Source organism: Columba livia, chromosome 5 (assembly GCF_036013475.1).
Source record: "Columba livia isolate bColLiv1 breed racing homer chromosome 5, bColLiv1.pat.W.v2, whole genome shotgun sequence".
Classification (NCBI taxonomy): domain Eukaryota; kingdom Metazoa; phylum Chordata; class Aves; order Columbiformes; family Columbidae; genus Columba; species Columba livia.
Window position 1 is genome coordinate 61556451 of NC_088606.1, and position 21473 is coordinate 61577923.

Genomic DNA, 21473 nt, shown 5'->3' on the forward strand with positions numbered 1-21473 from the left:
ATTAATACTTAATGGTCAGCATCGAAGAGTTACCAGGAGCTTTGAAAAAGGATGTAAAACTAATGTGGATATTTCTAGGTTACAGGTCATTCAGACCCTGAATTCCCAAATAGTTCTTGGCAAAGATGTTCAAGTAAGTGTGAACAAAGAGGTTATTGCTTTGGGTAAATTCAACCAAACTTTTCCATAGCCTAATACCTCAAACAGGAATTACTGTACTAAGGCCCACAACGTCAGGCAGGACAGTAAAAACATATTAATCTATGATGGCCAAGAGCAGATGGTCCCATAAAACATTAATGTTAACTAATCACACTAGGCCCTAGAGATGCTGGACGATTTCATCAGAGGTCTACTAAGCCCCTAATGGTTATTTTCACTAATTTTCCTAATTGTGTCAAACCTCTGTCAGCTGGGGTGAGATACCTTCTGCTCACTTTTCTCCAAATTCTTTATCAAATACCCGTATTAGATAAAGAGAAGCCAATAAAAAGCAGTAGCAAGTCTAAGTATCAGTGTCATATTGATGGGAAAGTAGCCAAACATTTCTTAAAGCTTTACCAGTTAGGTTAAATTTTTCCTTTGAATCCAGATCCAACAAGCAGCACATTTCCAGACCTCCAGAGTCTAGAGACTTTGGAAGGATTATTCTTCACAGTACAAAACCTGAAGCATTAATGGCATCAACTTCTGTCATTCACAGACAGTGATCAATGGGTCTACTTAAAGTCAGTAAGTAAATATTTCTAAAGTTCTGTACCTCCCTGCTACATCGTGGCCCTTGCAGTTTTCTCCAAACCTGATGAAAGCTACTGCCAAGAGGACCTACCTAAAGGGAAGAGCATGCATGCACAAACTTCCCTGAAACTTGTATTATTATTATTATTATTATTATTATTATTATTATTATTATTATTATTATTATTATTATTATTATTACTATTATTAGGAAATGACACAGATCCAGAAAATAACAGGCTGATCCTTACTCTACAATCCTCATATCTGGCTACTTGAAAAGTACTTCAGAAGTCTCAGTAAATAGAAGGGGATACAGAGTAGGAGAGAGGTGAATTTCTCATAGATTTGGAAAATCAAAAGATCTAAGGATTCTGGGCCATAACTACTTTCAACTCTGGACATATTTTTAAGGGGTGTGTATTATATGGCTTCTAAATGTACAAAATTTGAGTGTACAAAGAAAGATGACGCATGGGAAAAAGAGAGATCTTAAAAGAAAGATCCTGCTCCAGGAAATCATACGCACCACCTCCCTTGAAACAGAAACAACGATGCAAGGGCTAATGACTTTTTAGATAGATAAATTGGCTTGAAAAAGGACCCATCTTCAAACTTTTAAAGCTGCACCTCAGAACCTCATACACTCCATTTAGCAAAAATACTTCTAAATTCGTCTGAGTTAAAGTTCTGGTTTTGCTTTACTGACACTAGCAAGACAACTTGAAACAACGAAGAACAATTATGGAAAACATCTCTCCATGATGTTTAATTTTTCCTTGCTTGCAAGCAAAAGATAAAAAAATATTGAGCTGGCCCACCTTTATTTTTTTTTACACGTGGATTAAAAAATGAGGCATATACAAAGGTGCTATTTTCCCATCAGATATAATGTATAAGAAAAATAACTAGCAGGAGGAGGTTGTTTGCTGGCTGGGGGCTGGCAGGGTGTTCATATCGTCCCTGTAAAAGGAGATTTTTAAGATACTCAGCTAGTAATAGCACAGTTTGGTATTATAGTATTTGAGGTTCTCCAGCAGCTATACTAATTAACTTCTACTGTAGTAACACTTATATGGTACAACAATAAAGATAATTACCTATCAATTAAGCATCAATACGCATAATTTATTATTTTCATCAACTGCAAAAGACTCACATATTAGTGAATATGGGAAGGAATAATAGGGCACTACTTAAATTAGAAAAGGGCTTTCAGCTTATGTTGTTACACTTAAAATGTTTCTGATTACCCATAGTACCACATATGAAGAATAGAGAGATCTTAACAAGTCTAAGCTGTTTTGATTTGTAAAGTTGAAATAGTGTTCGTATTTCTTTACTTGTGTCTCAATGGTGGCTACATAAAGATGTACACCATTTAATTCATTAAAAAATTCACTCCACTCCAGCTGAAACAACATTGAAAGAAATCTGAAAGCTTAAGATGAAATGTTCAGTCTCTCTTGAACGCATTATTGCTAATGCAATAGTTTGAAAAAAAATACTGTAGGGGGAAATGTGTTTTACTTCATTACGTTATATTTGGCAATCCATCTATAAACTAATTGCACAGAATATGCATTTTACTAATGTTGGCTTATAGTTTTTTCTCACAGGGTCTGCACATCTGTAACAGGTAAAAACTCCAAATGCACATTAAAATATGAACCACACTCTATTTACTTTGCTTGTTTACTTTAGCAGTGCTTAGAAACAGCTTGATCCTTGTTACTTTGTCCAAGACCTTGTTGTGCCACCCTAGAAAATTCAGAAAACAGCACTAGTTACAGGGTTATAGCAAAGTAGGAAGGTCTTCAGTACCTGGGGATCAGAGCCATCAAACCCTTCCTGGTAAATGATCCTCTGGATGGATTGAAGCAGCCTTGCATAAGCACTGTTCATGTTCCTGTTGGTAAGAAGAAACAGTTCAGTAACACATTTTAATACTCTCCTGTATGTTTCTAACAGCTGTATTAAAAATAAATATAAGCAGATGCAGCTTTCAGTCCGAAAGTGTCATATACAAGAAAAACATTCATAGAAGAAAAACCCAACCCTCTTTGAATAAAGTTGACATTAAATCTGCTGTGATTGCTTCATGTTAACTACTTCAGTGCTCAGACATTTAACTCTAGAGATTAAAAAATAACAATTATGTGAGGCTCACATCTAGCAGATTGATGATTTAATGTAGCAACTTAAAGGTGAAACCAGCACAGCACAGAACTAAACTCCTATAACTGACAAAGAGCTACTGAATTGTTACTCCACATACACCCGGTTAAATGCCCTGACAGAGCTGACTTCCTATTACTGAAAACCTTCATATATACAACTGCTAAAACAATCAAAGTGAACAAAAAAATGAAAGAGCCAACATTTCCACAGTTAAAATGTTCATGTAGGTCATTAGTTTGATTTGTTTTTTCTTTTTCTGATACTGCACCAGAGCATAAGATACATTGTACTATGCTACGGTTCCAGTTTGTGTCCATATGCTACAGGTGTTATTACCACTTTATCTGCACGACAGCAGAATTGCGAGGTAGAATTTATGTATTACTTAGAAAATATATCATAAAATTAAGCCAAAAAACAAAACAAACAAACAAACAAACAAAACCCCAGTGGCTAAAAATAGATTTAAGCACACTTAAAACCAAATGAAAGTTCAGCAAATTCTCTCCTCAAATCTTAGAAACTCCAGTTCCTGCACATCCAAGGCACTTCATCAGACACCCATCCCAGCCACACTCTCCAGCCCACAGGATAACACATAGAAAGGCCAGAAAGTTGTCACTTTTACTTTACAAAAGCAAGCTGGCTGTTCACTTTCAAAAGAGACACACTGGTGTCTTAAATCCTACTGAGCACACTGGCTCGTGTGTCTGGACTTGATGTAGGTTCCTCACTGAGGCTGAAAGTTTAAGCCCTTTTATCACGTGTAGCTTCAGCATTTCCTTCTAGTCTCACTAATCGCCACCAAGGGTTATAGATTCAAACCCTCTTGTGTACTTCTTGGGAAATATGATGGGTTATGTTGAAAATTTTGCCTCTAAAAATATTCTTGTTAGCTGCAATAACTCTATATGCTTGGCCTGACAACAGCCCAAGTTGAAGGGGACCTTGAAAAGTTACTCGGCCTAAACATTAATGAAAATATTCTCCTCACTTTAGTAAAATACATTTGGATAATAGTTTTAGCATTTGCTAATGAACATCTAAATAAATCCAATTAAATTTGCTTTCATCCCTTTGCACAGGAGAGAAGACAAGTTTTCTGAGAAGCACTTAAGAATTACAAACATCACTCTTTTACACCATTAACCCAGAACTCTATATTTCTTTCAAGAATAAAATACTTAAAGCAGTAGCCCTAGAGAGAGCAATTAGAGAGCCCTAAAATTAAAACAAACGAACAAAAGAGATCTTCAATTGATCCATCAGAAAAAGACTTGTAGCAAAGGAAGAAATAAAGAAAATAATGTAATGCATGCAGATTTTTTTATTTAAATGTAAAAATTGGTGCTCTTCTACTTCCAGCTAAAATATTAATGGTTTACTTGAATTTGAACCCCACTATGTAAATAAGGACATGAAAAACATTGTGAAAACACTATAAAACCAGGTTGCATTACCCTTCTGGCAGCGCTTGAAATTATATTTAAGGAAGGAAATAAGATATTTTTTATTTTCTAATTTCTAGTCCTTTTTTTGGCGTTGTTACCAAACACCATTTAATTCTGATAATGAGTTTAAACAATTCCTTCTTTACTCTTTCTTTTTTTGTTTGTTTACCAATTTAGCAAAGGATAAAGCAGGAGCTGGCAAGAAGGTATCCCGGTTACAACGGAGCCTCTGAGTTCTCTCTTGATAGTTTCTAAGCAGTTAACAAAGGTTTGGTTATCAAGGGTATGACAAATAGCCTTACTATGTATAAGGAGACCCCATTAGGCAAGACAGTTAAACCTGTTTTATCTAAATTTATTGGTGCATCTAGACTTGAGATACATTTTTTCTTTTATTTTCCAAAGCATATACATTCTTAAGGTAAAGCTATTAGCACTATTGAAAACATACAGATTAATTATTTGTATCAAACTTTCAGGAACTGCATCTGAACGGTGAGGGCAGAAGTAAAGTAAGAGGGATAGAAAGGAAGACTTTTCTGTAAAATACAGAGATATTACACAGGATATTTCTGCCTTCCTCTTAAGTACCAGCTTTAGCAATGTAACGAAAAGGACACCAGAGTATCCTAGCAACAACCAAAGAAACCAGTTGCTGTCAGCTGCACAACCCTCTTCACCCGGTCCCGGCATTAGTGCCAGGACATAACAACCCTTCCCTAACATAAAACATAATGAGATAAGAAAGAGGAGGTTTATATCTTCTTTTGGCACCAAGCACCCAGTCCCATTTACTACTTCCTTTAGGAGAACAGACTTCCCAATCTGCTCTCAATTGATGTTTATCATGGGGTGACGAACTTCCACCCATCTTGAGTGGTTATCCAAAAGGGGACCCTTTTTTAACCACCTCATTTAGCCATCAGGTACCAGAACTATGGAAAGCAAACACAGCACCTCTCAGCTCCCTCCCTCAGAAAGCAGATACACGTGTACAAAAACACAGCAAAGATTGATCAAAACTCTGAGGTGAACAAATGATGTAGAGAACCTCCAAACCCGATCTTTCATTGCAAAGGAAGAAGTCAGTCAATCACTTAGTTCTGTCTGATCAGTCAAAGAATCTCATTTATTTGCAAGTCCATAAAGAAGCCAAACGCTCATGTGAACAGGACAAGAGGGCCGTATGTATAGATATACATGATTTCTAAAAAGGGCCATGAGTTTCTAGCATAAATAAAGCCTCTACATCTCTGATCCTGCAAGGGAAACAATCATCTTGCAACAGACCTTGGCAACAACTGCAGAGACAGTTCACCCACTGAAGATCAATTTAAATAAAACAGGTTTTATAATATGATGCTAGAGAAGCAGAAGCACCAAGATGGTTTGGTTCTTTTGCCAAATACATGGTTTTTAGGCCACAAAACATTACGCAAAGGACCTTGCTTATTAGAAGATGCAGGACTATTTTTCTGAGGATTGTATTATAAAATACGTGTCCATCATATTCACTGTTTCTGTCAGGACAGCATAAGCTGCACAAGAAAATGTGGTACATCCATTACTTGTCCATTATTTTCTGCTTTAACCACATAATCTGTTCATGTTACATCCCTGAATGGTAAAAGAAGAAGAGAGCAAAGGATTGTTCTTCTTGTTCCTCATCTTGTCCCAAAGGAAAGAAAGGTGAGGGAAGAGAACTGTTCCAAATTTCAAGGAGGAACAATGAAACCCAAGGCCTCCAAAGCTATTGATCCGCTAACTGAAAAAGGGAAAAGGTTGGTCAGCAAGGTGAATTCAAGGTGTAGCTAAGAAATTAGAGATAAGATACATTCTTTGAGAAACATTGACTACATACAAAAGTAAGAGGTCTCTATCAAGAAAACAGAAAAAAACCCACCCCAAAAAACAACACTTAGGAAATTACTTGCTCACATCAGCACATATGATAATTTAATCTAAAAAGTGCTGAGCTTCTAAAATCTCTCTTTACAATTACCAGCTTGTCACTGCAGAACGTGTCTGCTGGGCTGGGTACACTTTCCACGATGATTACAGAATTTAAGGTGCCTCTTCAATGGCTGTAGCTACAGGACTGTAACAATTTATTTCAGCCTGAACTGCAACCATTACACATATTTAGACTGGATCATGCTACCTAAAATAATGTGGAAACATTTTGAGAAGAGGGAAAAGTTCTTCTTCCCCCCACCCCCGCTAATTCCTAAGGTTTTGCAACTTCTGATGCTATAAAGAGGTTTCATTCATCAACAACAATACCATTTACTTACGGAAAATTATATACTAGGTAAAACTATCAGTTTCCACTTCTTTCTTAACCTCTATGTATTAGTGACAAAAGCAAAACATTCTTAGATTTTCTTTAAAAAAACAACCCACATCACTGATTTTAGGCTGTACTCCTACACAGCTTAACAAAATTTCATTCAGAGTGTCTTTACTGATACATACCTTGCAAAGTACACCCTTTAGGAAATCAAGAAATCTTTCACAAACATCCCATAATACACAGCCTATTCATGTAAATTGTTTCAGTAAGGAACTACCCCCTTTCTTAGAAATGCCTCCTTATTTTTGAAAGATTTGTATAACATCAGCTTTCAGTGTTATGATATTTTCTGTCAATCTTTTGATAATTTAAATTTAAAAAAATATTTTCAGAGATTTCCTGAATTTCAAGTCATTTTTGTAACATTTTTTTTTAGTTCCTGCCAGGCTATCAATAATTTTCTTTGAGGTACTGTCAGCCAGAATATAGAGGTTTTGCAACGCTATAAATGTTATCAGCGTGATGTGACCAGGTGTTTTTTTGGCTATGCATTTAAGACCATAGTCGGAGAACCTTAATTTTAAGAAATTACGTTCTCTAAGTGGAGACACGTAACCCAGCCATGTCTATTCTCCCAGTTCACTGTAACATGGAGTAAAACAAGTCAGAGTTCAGGCTCTCAGTGGGACCTTCAGGCAACCACAGGTGAGGTCTCATCCAGACTGCTGACTTCTATTGGAAGGGTTAACTGTGACTATAATAATACTTTTCTTCCAAATCATTGTCTAGTTAATCAAGAGCACAGAAATTTTTACTATTCTGTGGTATATTTAAGCTAGCTTTAGAAGCCAGAAGCATTGTATTGGTTTTCCAAACACTAATGCCCACATAATAATATCCTTTCCCTGCGCCTTTTATAAAGTTTCTTTAATGAAATGATCCTGACAGGACTGTGAGGTTGTTTTCTTTCCTAGAGAAAGGAACGCTTCCTTCAGAATTCCATTACAGTATTGGTAAAAAATACAGTACAAGCCCATTGGGTTTCTGTAAGAGCATAAACGTTTTGAGAGCAGTGAAATAATTGGTAACATTCATACTTAGTATTGGATTTAATACACTGTGACTAATGTGTATTAAAGAATCACAGACAATGGGGATGAAAGGGACCTCAGGAGGTCAGGTAGTCTATCTGCTTGCCCCAAGGCAAGATGAACTACATCTAAACCATCCCTGACAGATATTTACCTAACTTGTCCTTAGAAATTTGCAGTGATGGAGATTCCACAATAATCCCAATCTGTGTCTGCAAGACAACTTCTTCTCGTGCTAATCGTCAGAAAAATATGTCCTTATTTCCAGCCTGTATTTCTACTGCTGGTTTACTGTAGCCCATTACTGCCCGTCCTACCTTCAGGAGACAACACAGTCACTACCCTCTGAATGTCGGTTTTTAACATGCTTCAAGACTCTGCTGAGACCTGTCTAAAGAACTTCTGTGCTTCAGTTGCAGGTTCCAGACGTACACCCATCTTCACAGCCTTCCCTAACTGATCCCGGGCTCTCTTGAAGGATCCATCCATGTTATGGCTGAGCAGAACAGAAGCACTTTGCATGTTGTCCACTTTAAATTCCAGTTTATCACCTCCATGTTTTTTTTTAAATCAGTAGCATTAATCATACAACACTGCTAATATATTTTATGTTCAATATACTGTATAACCCCAGATCTTCTTCTGGAGACCTGCTACACTATTTTATTTATTCAATTAATTATTCCTCCTATAAGATATTTGGCACGTCTTCACTGAAGTCCATGTAGTTTATTCCAGATCACTGACCTAAATCTTCTTGAATTCTCATTCTATCATCTAATCTGCATACAATTATTCCTTCTACCTTTTTTCCAAATTTGAGGTTATGACTGCAAGAAAGATACCCCTTCCTCAGGATACTTATCAAGCCAAATTAGTACCAGATTATTACCAGACCCAACACTGGGATAAAGCCTGATATTTCACTCAGGTTTAACCGTGACTCAGTGACAGCTTATTTAGAAGATAAGGATTTAACAATCGACATGACAAAAAGAAAACTGTCAAACCAATCTATGTTCCTCCTTTGACATAATAACAGACTTTATCAATGCAGAATATCTCCTGTTATATTTGAGAGCCTTTTGACTCTACCCCAGTTGAATACCCATAAGAAAACAAAGGAAATGCATACTGGGTGAAATTATCCTAGAAGATTACAAATAGGTTATATTATTTTTTTCTGCTATTCTTTGGAGGACTGATGCTATCCCACAGACATCTTAACTTTCTCCTCTCCTTTAAGTCAGACATCATTTTTGTCTTTGTGGAACTTTGACAATTCTTTATGTTTTACCAACAAACTTCATTAAATCCCAGTTTGAAAATAATTATTTTCTAACCTAGTCTATCTTTTTGTGAATTGAGCAGACCAATTTGCTGATATTAACTTTGCTAGATGCACATCAATTTGGGGATCAGGATGAATGGGAAAAGCAGCTTTTCCGCACTACTATCTTTTTTTGAAGAACTGCAGTTATACAACACTGATGAATAGAAACTGAAATAAGGTTATTTTTTAAATGTAAGTAAAAACTGACTGACCCTATAAGAAGAGCTTAAATCTTCCATTTCTTTACAGAGAAATAAGCTTAATTTCAGAGGCTGTAATTCTGAAAAATTCTCTTCTCACCTTGTCTTGGCCTTGACCTAGTGCAGCCTTTTTTAATCCAGGGAATCCACAACCAGTGGTGTTTGTGGTCAGGGAAGTCAATAATCAAAGTTAGAAGCCAAATGATCTACTGTAAATGAAGAAAGAGACAAACACATCCCACACATCCCTTCACACTTCCCACAGATTCCTGTCTGAGAGTTCACTATTCCCAATGTGTTCTTTATTCCTCCCTGTCCCTTATCGCATCAATTGTGGCCTAAGAAAATGACATTTAGAATGGTGATTGTCTTTTACTTTGGTACATTCCATGACTCCCAGTTCTTTGATTTCCTCAGGAGAGGTTTCTTGAAGGAGAGCCATTTTGAGGGTATGCAGAGAATTAGAGAAGAAAAGGAGACAAGTCTTCCAAAATCCATTTTATTTGGTCATGTTCATCATCTCATCACTCTGTGCTCTACAGAGAACACTTTAGAGCAGCCCTACATAGTACCCAACAATTTTTCTGCAGTTCCAATGCATTTCATAAAAGCCATTTATATCAGAAGTTTATGCATCAACAATATGACCAATACCAATAACAAAATATCAATGAAGTAAGTTAAGTGATTAAATGAACTAACCACCTTGTACGAGACAGAGAATGTTCTGAATTAAATACAAATTCAATACAAATTAAATTCAAATTCAAAAAAAATTGAGGAAAATGAAACTCAACCCAATGGCCAAGCAAATTAACTAAATCTATTTTTTCAGTTAGATTGAAACTAAAAATAAGAAGAGAATTCATATGGCAAGAATGATGAACTTTTATGAGGACGGCATACTAGGAAAGTATCAGAGTTAAGCAAGGCTTACAAAATGAAATGCATGAAAGTCCATTTCTTATACTATACATATGAGTTGATTTGGTTTTAATGTAAATGTACAAATACTTCATAGCCCTATAGTTAGTGGAATCAAGCCCAGAGTCATAAGACATTCTAGTTAGCTAGAGAAAAGACAGAAAGGGAGTGACATTGCTCAATAATAATATAAGCACTTGCAACCTGTCTGTCAGATGCCTCTGTGTCTACCCTCTATGGCTCTGCTGCCAAAAAAGAAATTGCATTATACATAATAATATTCAAAGTTGATTCAAATATTTAGTATAGAAAGCAGAGATCTTACATTTTATTCTTGCTCTATCATCACAATGATCATTGACATTGGACCACATAACACAGAAACAAACTACAAAGGGACTTGGCTTTTGCTTTTCTACAACTCTAAGAAAGGTGTTTTATACCGTACTTCTTTTTGTTTAGAGTGTGCTGTAACAAAAATCAATCGCAATAAAGCACACCATACCACTGCTTCCAGGAGCTGGTCCTATACACTGGGATCTATAAAACCTAGATATTATATAAATTAAGTGACTGGGTTGAACAAAGAGATTGCTAGTCTGTTATCTGATGTTTGACTTGACTTGAAACGTCTCCAAGAAAGATACAATGGACATGTGTGCTACAGGCTAATATGAGTCTTTGCTACTGTCACTCATTTTCTCTTGGTCTTCCTTAATTCATTACTGACAGACATAAACTATAAGTTATTCATTCAGAGAAGAGTTTATGATTTTCTCTGGAATTCAGGGTGTTGTGTAAGACACAATTAGCGATTGTAATTCTATTCAGAGCATTTTGCATTTTCCTCAAGTGAAGCTGTAGGATGTAAGAAGTAAGACACATAATAAACTAATCTGATATAGCATCTCGAGCTATGTAGGTCAAGGATGGCCTGTCTTCTTAGCCCTTAAAACTGCGTGGATATCTTCCTACGACTGATAGCCACCTGACACGCACGTCTCCGAAAGCTGATGGGGAAGGGTGCCCAGGGAGCAGGTCACAGACAGACAGTCGTGCTTTTCCCCAGTCCCCACACTTGGCTGTCAGCAGGCTGGACTGAACACACAGCTGCGTCCTCGGCTGTCCTAGCGACGTCTGCCTTAATTGTCCCTGCCACGGCGCAAGGAGCCGGCACACCGAGCTGTCCCTGTGCCACAGCAGCTTTGCCGCCAGCCGCGGTGTGTGGCATCGACACCAGAACAACAGCTGAACTGCTGGGGAGCCACGCGTGGCTGTGGGATCTTCCACAGCAAGTGTGGATGCGAAAATATCCTTTACAACCAATGTGCAGATGAAAATTGAACACGCAACAGGAGCATGTGGTATTACAGCTTACCATGTTTTCATTTCTGGCTGTGAAGACAATTCTTCAGGAAGGTAAAATCTGTGCTGTTTTACGGACTGAAACAGTTCTGGAGACATTCTTTTAGAAACATCATAATAATGGCCAAACTTCGTAGATGTCGTCGGGCTGGTCTGTGGAAACGAGAAGTCTGATTACAATCACCTCCTCCATTTAAACATCTGCTGTTCTTGCTATATACAGGAATGACAATAGGTATAGTGAATTAATACAGTGATGGGATGCCAATAGTTTTTCGTGTGTTGAGCAACAAATTATTTAGCTCCAATTCCAATTATTACAGAAAGCTGGTGATTTTCATATACCTTGGTCTTGCTAATAACTACCACAACAGTAAAAGGAAAGAATACCAACATACCAGACATGGCCATGTATTTATAGTTAGGTTTCTGAAAGCAGTCACTATGTATTTCCACAATTTTGTTTCATGCTTCAGCTTACAGAAAAATATTCAACTGTTAAGATTAATTAGAATAATTTGGAGTAAGTATTTTAAAATTATTTTATTAATGGATGTTAGGCCTGGTCAGTTATCAGAGAAGATAAATTGTAACAGTAACACAGTCTCTTTCCTACAAAAACAATAGAATAATCAAACTAAACACAAAGTTTTCATTAAAACAAATAATTAGTTTTTAATTAAATAAAACACAGAACTGCTCATGTATATCTAGTCATAAGAGGTAGATGAGTTCTACTCAAAAAAAGACAGCAAAACACATTCTCTCAGACAGTGTTCCAATCTATTTACCAGCTTCTGATTTTTAAAGAAGTAGTCTAATAAAACATAACAATCTATCAAAATCTAAATATATTTAATGTAAAATGTAACTTTATTTAAAACGAGGATTCTGAAAGCAATTTAAACAGGGGCTGTTCTTTGGCCTATAATCTATTCTTTATCCGGATTACAGCTCAGAATGTTTTTACTGCAATCTCTGCCAGAGCTCATCTTTTTATTGTGTACTTCCAAGCCCCCTTAATGTTTTAGAAAGGCCTTGACTAACTGAACTTTGATCTGATGTCTTCATTGAGGAAAGCTCCAGGTTGCCCATTTCAGATGCAAATCCTCACTGAGGCCCAATAGAGTTTAGTAAAGACAGCAAAAAAGAAGAAACAAGAAGTTTCCAGGATCCTCTTTGAGAATCCTGAGGCACATTGGTGTCCTTAATCCACCCTGCCACATGGATTAAGGTAGGTGATAACCTCTCTTGATTCAAAAGAATGAGCACAGCGCCTACAAACTGGGTGGAGACCAGGATTTGGCTATAATAAAACACCATGCAATAAAAGCTCGGTCTATGTCAGAAGCCTCTGAATAGGCCTCAGTGTACTGCATTCCCAGGCTTAGCGGGGAAGCTTGCAAAAAGCCTACCTGAATCAAGTAAGCATGAATAATCTGCCTTAGCACAACGACCGTGGAGAGCGCGACGCAGAGACTTGCCATTCCTCTTAAGTTGGATCTGATAAATTTATTAGTGGATTGGAGGCTCGAGCCTGTTCCTTCCCGGATTCCTGGTTTGCACAAGGAGAAATACACTAAATTGTCAGTGAGCAGAGCGGGCTTTTATGCTACCGTCTGCTGTTAATGTTTCTAATTGCAATACTAATGTGCTAGAAATCTCAGATTTAGGATGAATCAAGGCAGAAAATTGATTTCATGCTGTGACAGTTTATATATTGCCCCAAGAACATAAGCAGCTCATTCAAAAAAAAAGAAAAAGAAAAGAGGAAAAAAACCCCTCACACTGTCTTGCATTGCAAACTAGGCGACCCATACACTCCACAGCTTAAATGAAATGAATCTCTGGTTCAGATGGAAGTAACAAACTGGCAAAGACACATCAAGCACAACAAGGCCTGCTACTCTTGACAGATTTCTTATAAAACATCTCTCTTTTTCTGATACACAAGGTATATGCAATATGGAAAGAGAAACTGTAATACAAGAGTGCAAATATAAATACCATGCATAACAACAAAAGTGAGTTACCTACCTAGTCCATATATGGTCTAATAAAAGGGAAAGGAATATCTCAACTATCAATGAAAATCTCTTCATTACTCAGAAATAAAAACTACCTTAGGCACCAACAATATAGCTTTTACTCAGCATTCTTCCCTCATATAAAGTCAGATATCAGACAGGAAAGTTTTCTGCTAACATGTTTAGAGTTCTAGTTAAAAGGAAAGCTATTTTTGCTCTTTCATACTTGAAACTACTTAACAGTTGTTTTTGAAAATGTACTAGTTTATTAGTTCAATAAGTTTAGAAAATATGCCTTGAAATGTTATTTTTTTCACCAAAATAAAGTTAAATGACAAATCACAACTGAAGTTGTTAATTAAACGATAGTACTAAGTATACTAAACATCCAGGGTGCTGCGAGGCAACATCTGATTTTTCCTCAATGGAGTGTATTCACCAGTCAAATTAATTTAGCATAGAACCAGAAGTTTATGATACCTGCATTACAAAATATTTAAAAATACGAATTTCAAACCTAGTTTTCACTAATTAGAATATTCTGAAGTATTTTAGGTACAGATAGATAAGAATTAGTCTTTAACTTGCAAATTTTAATTAAAAAATTAACATATACATGAAACATATTGTACCTCAACTATACAGAATGATCAGCATCCATTTCAGAAAGCTACAATTATAACAAGGGGAACACCCCAAGAAAGACTGATCCGTTTATTCCATCTTGCATAATCAAATTTCAATAATCAAAGGGAAGTACATTACGTATCATAGAGAAATATTATATTAGTGGACAAAGCGATTACTTCTATGAAGTTATAGAGGACAAGTGCACATGTAACTGGGTTCGATGCTTTCTGTTCTGTTATAACATCAAAACACTATTTGTTAATGACATGCAAATGTTTCCGTATCACTGTATGAGGAATCCTGCTAGATTTTAAAGCAGACAAATTTGGGGGGTGCTTCAGAGTGGCACAATACGCTCCACAATACTAAAATTGATGAGATTATATTATTACCCTAGAGGCTGTTTGATTTGGCATGTCACCATATATAAGTCTTTCCTGACACAACTATATAGCCATGTCTGTGCAATTTCACAGAAAACCAAACATGCCAAGCCTTGTAAGATCATTTTGTCACATTCCAATTATGTTTTTTTAAGAATACGACTGAACTTACTAGGCAGTTATGACTCCATCTAAACCAGAATTTATAAGTGTAGGCTAAAATGTATAGACAAAACAAGTTTTTTGTTCAGGATACTGAAAAATGCTGTGATTTTATTGACTGTGCCAGTGGTTTAAATAAGAAAGTCACCAGCCATGGGAGATATTTTGTTCATAAAACACTAACAACTGCAAATTCTGAAAGACTGACCACTGGGCTTATTTCTTGTATTCTCCCTGCACAGTGATGAGCTTCTAGTGACAGTGAAGCTGATACAATCTCAAGAGCTTACTTTAGTTGTTATAAGCAGGTCAAGAGCTTGCTTGACACAGTACTTTCACTACAGAGAGCTTGTAAGTACTGTTGATTAAACCTTCTTAAGTAATTGGTCTACAACTGAATTTGGGCAAAGTTTCTACGTGACCGAATTATTCCAACTTTCAAAAAATCTGCCTCAATTTAACAATAGTCAGTGAAAAATCCCATGGCACTTTAATGTTTTTACTTTTAAATTAATATTGTCTGTATTAAGTTTCGCAGTTCTTGCAAACTCTCAAATTGCCTTTCTCTCTGTATCTCCAATAACCAAAAAACATAGCGGTATATGGAAATTTACCCTCAGGAGGCAATCCTGTAACACCGTCCATTAGCAGCTCTGTTGCCCAGATTCTACTGATAAGCATTTGCTCTGCAAATTCATTTTGACTGCAAGGGGAAAAAAGTATGAAATGCCACTTACCTCTATTTTTGGTAAATTTTGGTAGCGCCAAGCTATTTTCATAGCATCCTGAAATTCCTCAGACTTAACGGCTGTTGTTTCTTCTCTCAATTCATTTCTGTAGGTATCACCAAGCAAAGGGGCTGGAAGTTCCTACATGTGGAGAGTGAAAGAAAGTCAGCTATCTACAGTAGAAATGGCAGTTCGGATTTTGATCCCCCCTGCCAAAAGTTAGCTGATACTGTTATTTATCTTCATATAACGGACAGTTGTAAACTCTGTAACAAAACTTGATTAGAAGAACTGTTCTGAAAGACTGGCTCTTACTAATACTGAGCAAGGGAAAAATTGTAATTATCATCAGAAAAATGAATTATAAAAATATAAGAGAATGCAGAAGGGAAATATCACATCGTATACTTTACACAAGCAACACATCTTGAGCAGCAGCCATATTCTTCTTTTTTTTTTTTTAAATCTTTCTTTAAATGTTTACCTAAACTCTTCCATTTCTGAGAATAGATTAGTTCCCTGTGTAGTGAATTTAAGCCTATTCGATAATAAGATTGATTTCCTTGTTAGCTTCTGTAAATCTTTCAAAAGTATTCAACAGACCACAATAGCCTACAGACACAAGACAAAAACAACTGTTATAGGATGGTTTGAATTTCTGTTCTGCGGATACGACATCTACAAACAAGTGATACCTCATGAGCACAAACAAGGGACTAAAAGGAAGGGGTAAATATTTAATGCTGGAATTTTTATAAGTTTCTAATGCAAACATTTCTGGCTTTAAAACAAACAAAAAGCATTGCAGAGAGGTAGATCGAATTGTTTTATGAGGACAGAACTGCAGCTTTAATTTAGACCTAGATGAGGAACGATGCTTGATTACAAACTTTCTGCTTTCTACCTCTGTCGCATCGCTGAAAAAGTAAATGGCACTGGGTGGATATCAAGGGCAGCATTCAGAAGTTATGCATTGGACTTCTACACCTGCTAGGAGAAAGAAGGGCAACCGAGTTTTCTGACCCAACTTTATCACCCACCTGTGAAAGGAACTCTCTATCTGCTTCAAACAGATCAAGACTTATTTGCAAACTAAGTTTTCATTAAGCAAAGACTCTTGAGAGAGAACCGAGATGCAGTCTCAAGGATTAAAAATATATAAAGCTGGCCAGTATCTCTGTTACAAGCTATTAGGTATTAAGCCATAAAAATAAATAAACAACAAAATAAATATATCTAAAAACTGTAGAAGAAGAATCTCGATTGACATGTGGGATACACATGAACCACGGAACACAGGCAGAGTTGATACTGACCATAAACATCTAAATGATATTAATGGGTTTATGTAGGCAGACGTGTACAGACAGACACAGAGAGAAAAAAACAGTGAGCGTTTAAATTAATCCATTTTGGGTCTAGTATTAAACTAATTCACACAATCACAGAATCACAGAATGTCAGGGATTGGAAGGGACCTCGAAAGCTCATCCAGTCCAATCCCCCTGCCGGAGCAGGAACACCCAGATGAGGTTACACAGGAAGGTGTCCAGGCGGGTTTTGAATGTCTCCAGAGTAGGAGACTCCACAACCTCCCTGGGCAGCCTGTTCCAGTGTCTGTCACCCTCACTGAGAAGAAGTTTCTTCTCAAATTTAAGTGGAACCTTTTGTGTTCCAGTTTGAATCCATTACCCCTTGTCCTATAATTGGTTGTCACTGATAAGAGCCTGGCTCCATCCTCCTGACACTCACACTTTACATATCTGTAAACATTCACGAGGTCACCCCTCAGTCTCCTCTTCTCCAAGCTAAAGAGCCCCAGCTCCTTCAGCCTTTCCTCACACGGGAGATGCTCCACTCCCTTCATCATCTTTGTTTCCTGCACTGGACTCTCTCCAGCAGTTCCCTGTCCTGCTGGAACTGAGTGGCCCAGAATTGGACACAATATTCCAGATGTGGTCTCACCAAGGCAGAGTAGAGGGGCAGGAGAACCTCTCTGGACCTAATTCAGTATTAAAGAATACAGGACAGAAAACCTGCATATAGTAGAGTTCAATATGTAATCTTATGAACATCATTATTTTAGTGTAAATTAACATAATATCTCCAATTATTGACAAAATTGAGAACAAACATTCCGAATTTGAGGACAGTTGTTTCTGTCTCTCTTTCAGTGAGTGGTCAGTACACCCTCCAAGATAAAACATAATGGAAGCTACAAAAACTTTAAGCAGTTACTTCAATAAAGTTGCAGAAATAGGACAACTGCACTCCTGTGTTTCAGCAGGTAAGCTGAAGATGCAAACAATTTTAGTTACTTTCTTTTTGCAAATGGAGCCCAGTAAAGGCTCTTCATGAGAATGGTTAAGTACAGAGTTACATTTTCAGACTTCTTACAGCTTGTTTAAAAGCTACACTTGTACACAATAAACCCCTATTGCTATGGTTAGAAGAAAATAAGCTTCATGGGTAGGAAAGCTACACATATATTATAATTTTAAGGTAGTATTTAGAGGTTTTGTTAAATGTACAGATTTATAACAGATGCTTCAGCAAAAAAGAAGAAATTTACTTTTGTCCAAGTTTCTTTATATCTACCCAGAAAGAAAAGACGGAAATTTTTAAACCAAAAGCAAAGCTTTTTTGACAGATAAAAGAAAAGGAAAACAGAACACTTCACTGAAAGGTTCTGAGAAAGTATAAATACAAACATGAGCCGACAAGCACGCCAATGCATTTCACATGTATACAGATACCAATTATTTGCATTTACTTCTAGGAGCATTATATAAAGGATTTTTCTAAAAAGGAAGATAGATGTTATTTTGAATCTCTAATTTTCTAACTCACGTGTCCATAAGAAAGAGTTAATTAATCTTATTTTCTGACTGAGGTGTTATTTGGAAAGCAAATTACTGAACAGTTAGACTATTATGCAGACTTAATTTCCTAATAGAGTTATTCATAGATGTAAGCTGGCTAAGTTAAAAATGTCTTTGTTTTCCAGTCAAGAGTTGCTGATATGTGACCATCTCAAAATATTGCTCAGTTATAGTAATAAAAAAATAAAGAAAATCAACCTTAATTTAAAAACTGAATTCTGTAATGGAATAATTCTGCAGGCCAAAACATTTCCAGGTATCTCTTCCCGTCTTTCACCAAGATCAACTGGTTCCCTGTAGCTTTTGATAGTGGTGGGTAACCTCTGTTTTTCTGAAAACAGGTGCCAGCCACAGTTTGGAAGAGACCAGGAAATACTGCTTAAGCATTTTCTCAAACTCCCTGAGTTTGCCCCTGTTTCAGATCCCACCACAGATGCAATCAGTTGCTCCCTCATCGTGCTCTGGCATCATCCACAAAGCTGAAATCCAGAAAATGGTATATTTTACCATTCACCTTTACTGTAAGTAAAGAGAAAACCAGCACCAATATTTTGTCTTAAAGCTATTTAATATTTTTCTTCTCTAGAAGAAATGGAAATGCCTGTCACTCATACTATTGGTTCATTATTATGATATAATTATTGGCAAAGACAAATTTGAGAGAGGCAGATTTAGCTACATACATTTGCTTTGATATAACCACACACAATGTTTTACACAGAGACTGTATTCTATGCTAAAATAGAACAGGAGTCAAGACAATAAGGGGCAAGAGGTTCTCCAAGTCTTACTGATAAAGTACAAGCTATAATACTTAAAGACCCTCATGTTACACTGAAAAAAGTTCCTGCCTTCCAGTCAAACAGAGAACAAAACCTCCGTACCTGGCACTGCATGGAAGGAGACATTACAAATACCAGCTGTTGACACCGGAGCAGCTCAGTCCAAAACAATCTGAGACAGACACTATCAGTGCAAGACAATTAGGCACTGTGGTGGGCCTTAACTGTTGCTAAGAATGAAGCAGATTAAGAGATCAAGGAAAAATGGCTTCACCTGAAGCTGATACGCATTTTGGCTGTTAGACATGAAAACCTGTCTAAGTACCCACCTGAAATTGCTTTTTTTTTTTTGGCCAATAAAGTTCACTTTTTATTTTATTATTTTTACTTTATTCTGACTCAATAAAAACAGTATATTATGGGTGACAGACACTGGAACAGGCTGCCCAGGGAGGTTGTGGAGTCTCCTACTCTGGAGACATTCAAACCCGCCCGGACACCTTCCTGTGTAACCTCATCTGGGTGTTCCTGCTCCGGCGGGGGGATGGGACTGGACGAGCTTTCGAGGTCCCTTCCAATCCCTGACATTCTGTGATTCTGTAATTATAAAATGATTCTTTAAACGTGACTAAATGCACACAAACAACGTGAGAGAGCCCTGACTTGGTACCTCCCTTGTGCTGCTCCATCCTTTGCTGCCCACAGCAGGAACCAGGAGCACTTGCAGAACTCTCACACCAAAACCAACTTTTATTTCCTCAGTTGCTTCTCCCAAATGCATTTACCTAATAACTACCATCTCCAGCTGAAGAACATGTCTCTTAGATGTACCATGTTCTTTTCCATACGCAAGAAACACGTTCACACGATGCACTGAAACTTAAAACATTTCTGGGGCTATTAGGTCTCACGGCCATGTAATTTTCAATCCCAACAAACCCTCTGCTCTAAAGCAAACGTATCGTGAATCATATTCTTGGATCTGGTGGTTGTGGACTCCATGGCCAATTAGCAGGCTTTGTACATAAGGCAGCTGCAAGCTGGCAGAGGGAGCCTGCCTGTGGAGCTGACCGGTATTCTGAAGATCAATTGCTTGAGCTCCACCTGGTCTATTGACTTGCTTAAATACATTCCAAGATGCACCTAAGCACAAACAGGAAAAAAATTCCAAAAATTCACAGTTTGAGTATACGTGTAATTTGAACACATTTTAGATAAAGATTGATGAACAGAACTAATAAAGATTGTTTACCTCCAGATTTGCATCCTAACTTTATCACTATTACCTCAGCTTCTGTTTACCCTTATTTCCCTCCCATTCACACTAAACTGTATGAAAGAGAAGCAAAACATGCTTGCTGTTTGAAGGTACATCTATGTTGACTAGAAGCCAACGTGCATTCATTCATTAGCCTGGTAAAAGACTAAACAGAATAGCCAGGTGATTGCTAATGGTGTTTTTCCTTAGGATATACTTATTTATATATGCCAGTCCATAGTTTTCAAAATTTTTCAAACTAAATCTTTGTATAACATACTTAGACAAGGAGAGAGCTTGACATTGGTTAGTAGGCTTTGGACTGATGAGAATTACAGACACAGAATCTAGTTCTATAAACCTGCTTTATGGGCAATATAAAAAATAGTGAAATTGAAATGATCGAAACATTTCTTTTTATCTTCATCACCTCTTTTTATCTTCATGGTAACTGGAACTGAAATAAAAGGCTTTCTCCCTCTTCTGACACTGCAAATTAAATACTATTCTTTGTTTTAGAGGAAAAAGCTCATTAAAAACCTGACCCCGCCTGAGTGATACAGAGCACCTAAGTGAGAAAAAGTCCCCAGTTATCCTAACACAGGTATATTCTCAAAGATAAAGGCTGGCTGGATATACATTAAAGGTTTCATTAGCATCCAAGAACTAATTCATCGCTTCTCAGATCGTTCTTAAATACAGAAGGCAAAATGAGAGAGTTCTGGAGAAGGTGAAGCAGAGCAGCACCCAAACCCGCCACACAGCTGGCACAGCTGCACCTACACCGACATGGAAACAGGAAAACTTTACTGCAGAACGCATAGGGAGAGCAGTGGAGGACGTGGTTCCCACATTTAAACATGGCTGAGCATGGGCTTTTCCTCAAAGTATCTGTGTGAGGGAGATTCAAGAGCACAACTCCCTTTCCCCCAGAAACAAAGACACTAGTTCCCAGCAGTCTTATTAAATCATTATGTGAGAACTGTACTGCTCTACTATATACGAAAAGCACTTACATTTTGCTGAAATTATCAGGATTTTGAAA

At 37.1% G+C, this 21473-nt stretch overlaps 1 protein-coding gene across 3 annotated transcripts in view; it reads right to left on the reverse strand.

The window, feature by feature from the left end:
• ELP4 (elongator acetyltransferase complex subunit 4) overlaps positions 1-21473 on the reverse strand; it is a 147689-nt gene that overhangs the window by 102529 nt on the left and 23687 nt on the right. For all 3 annotated transcript variants that reach the window (XM_021279806.2, XM_005499390.3, XM_065065433.1), the window contains 3 exons: positions 15516-15647; positions 11590-11729; positions 2563-2647 (listed from right to left, as the gene is read on the reverse strand). In XM_021279806.2, the coding sequence (XP_021135481.2) occupies positions 2563-2647; positions 11590-11729; positions 15516-15647 (357 nt within the window). The remainder of the gene's footprint in view (positions 1-2562; positions 2648-11589; positions 11730-15515; positions 15648-21473) is intronic.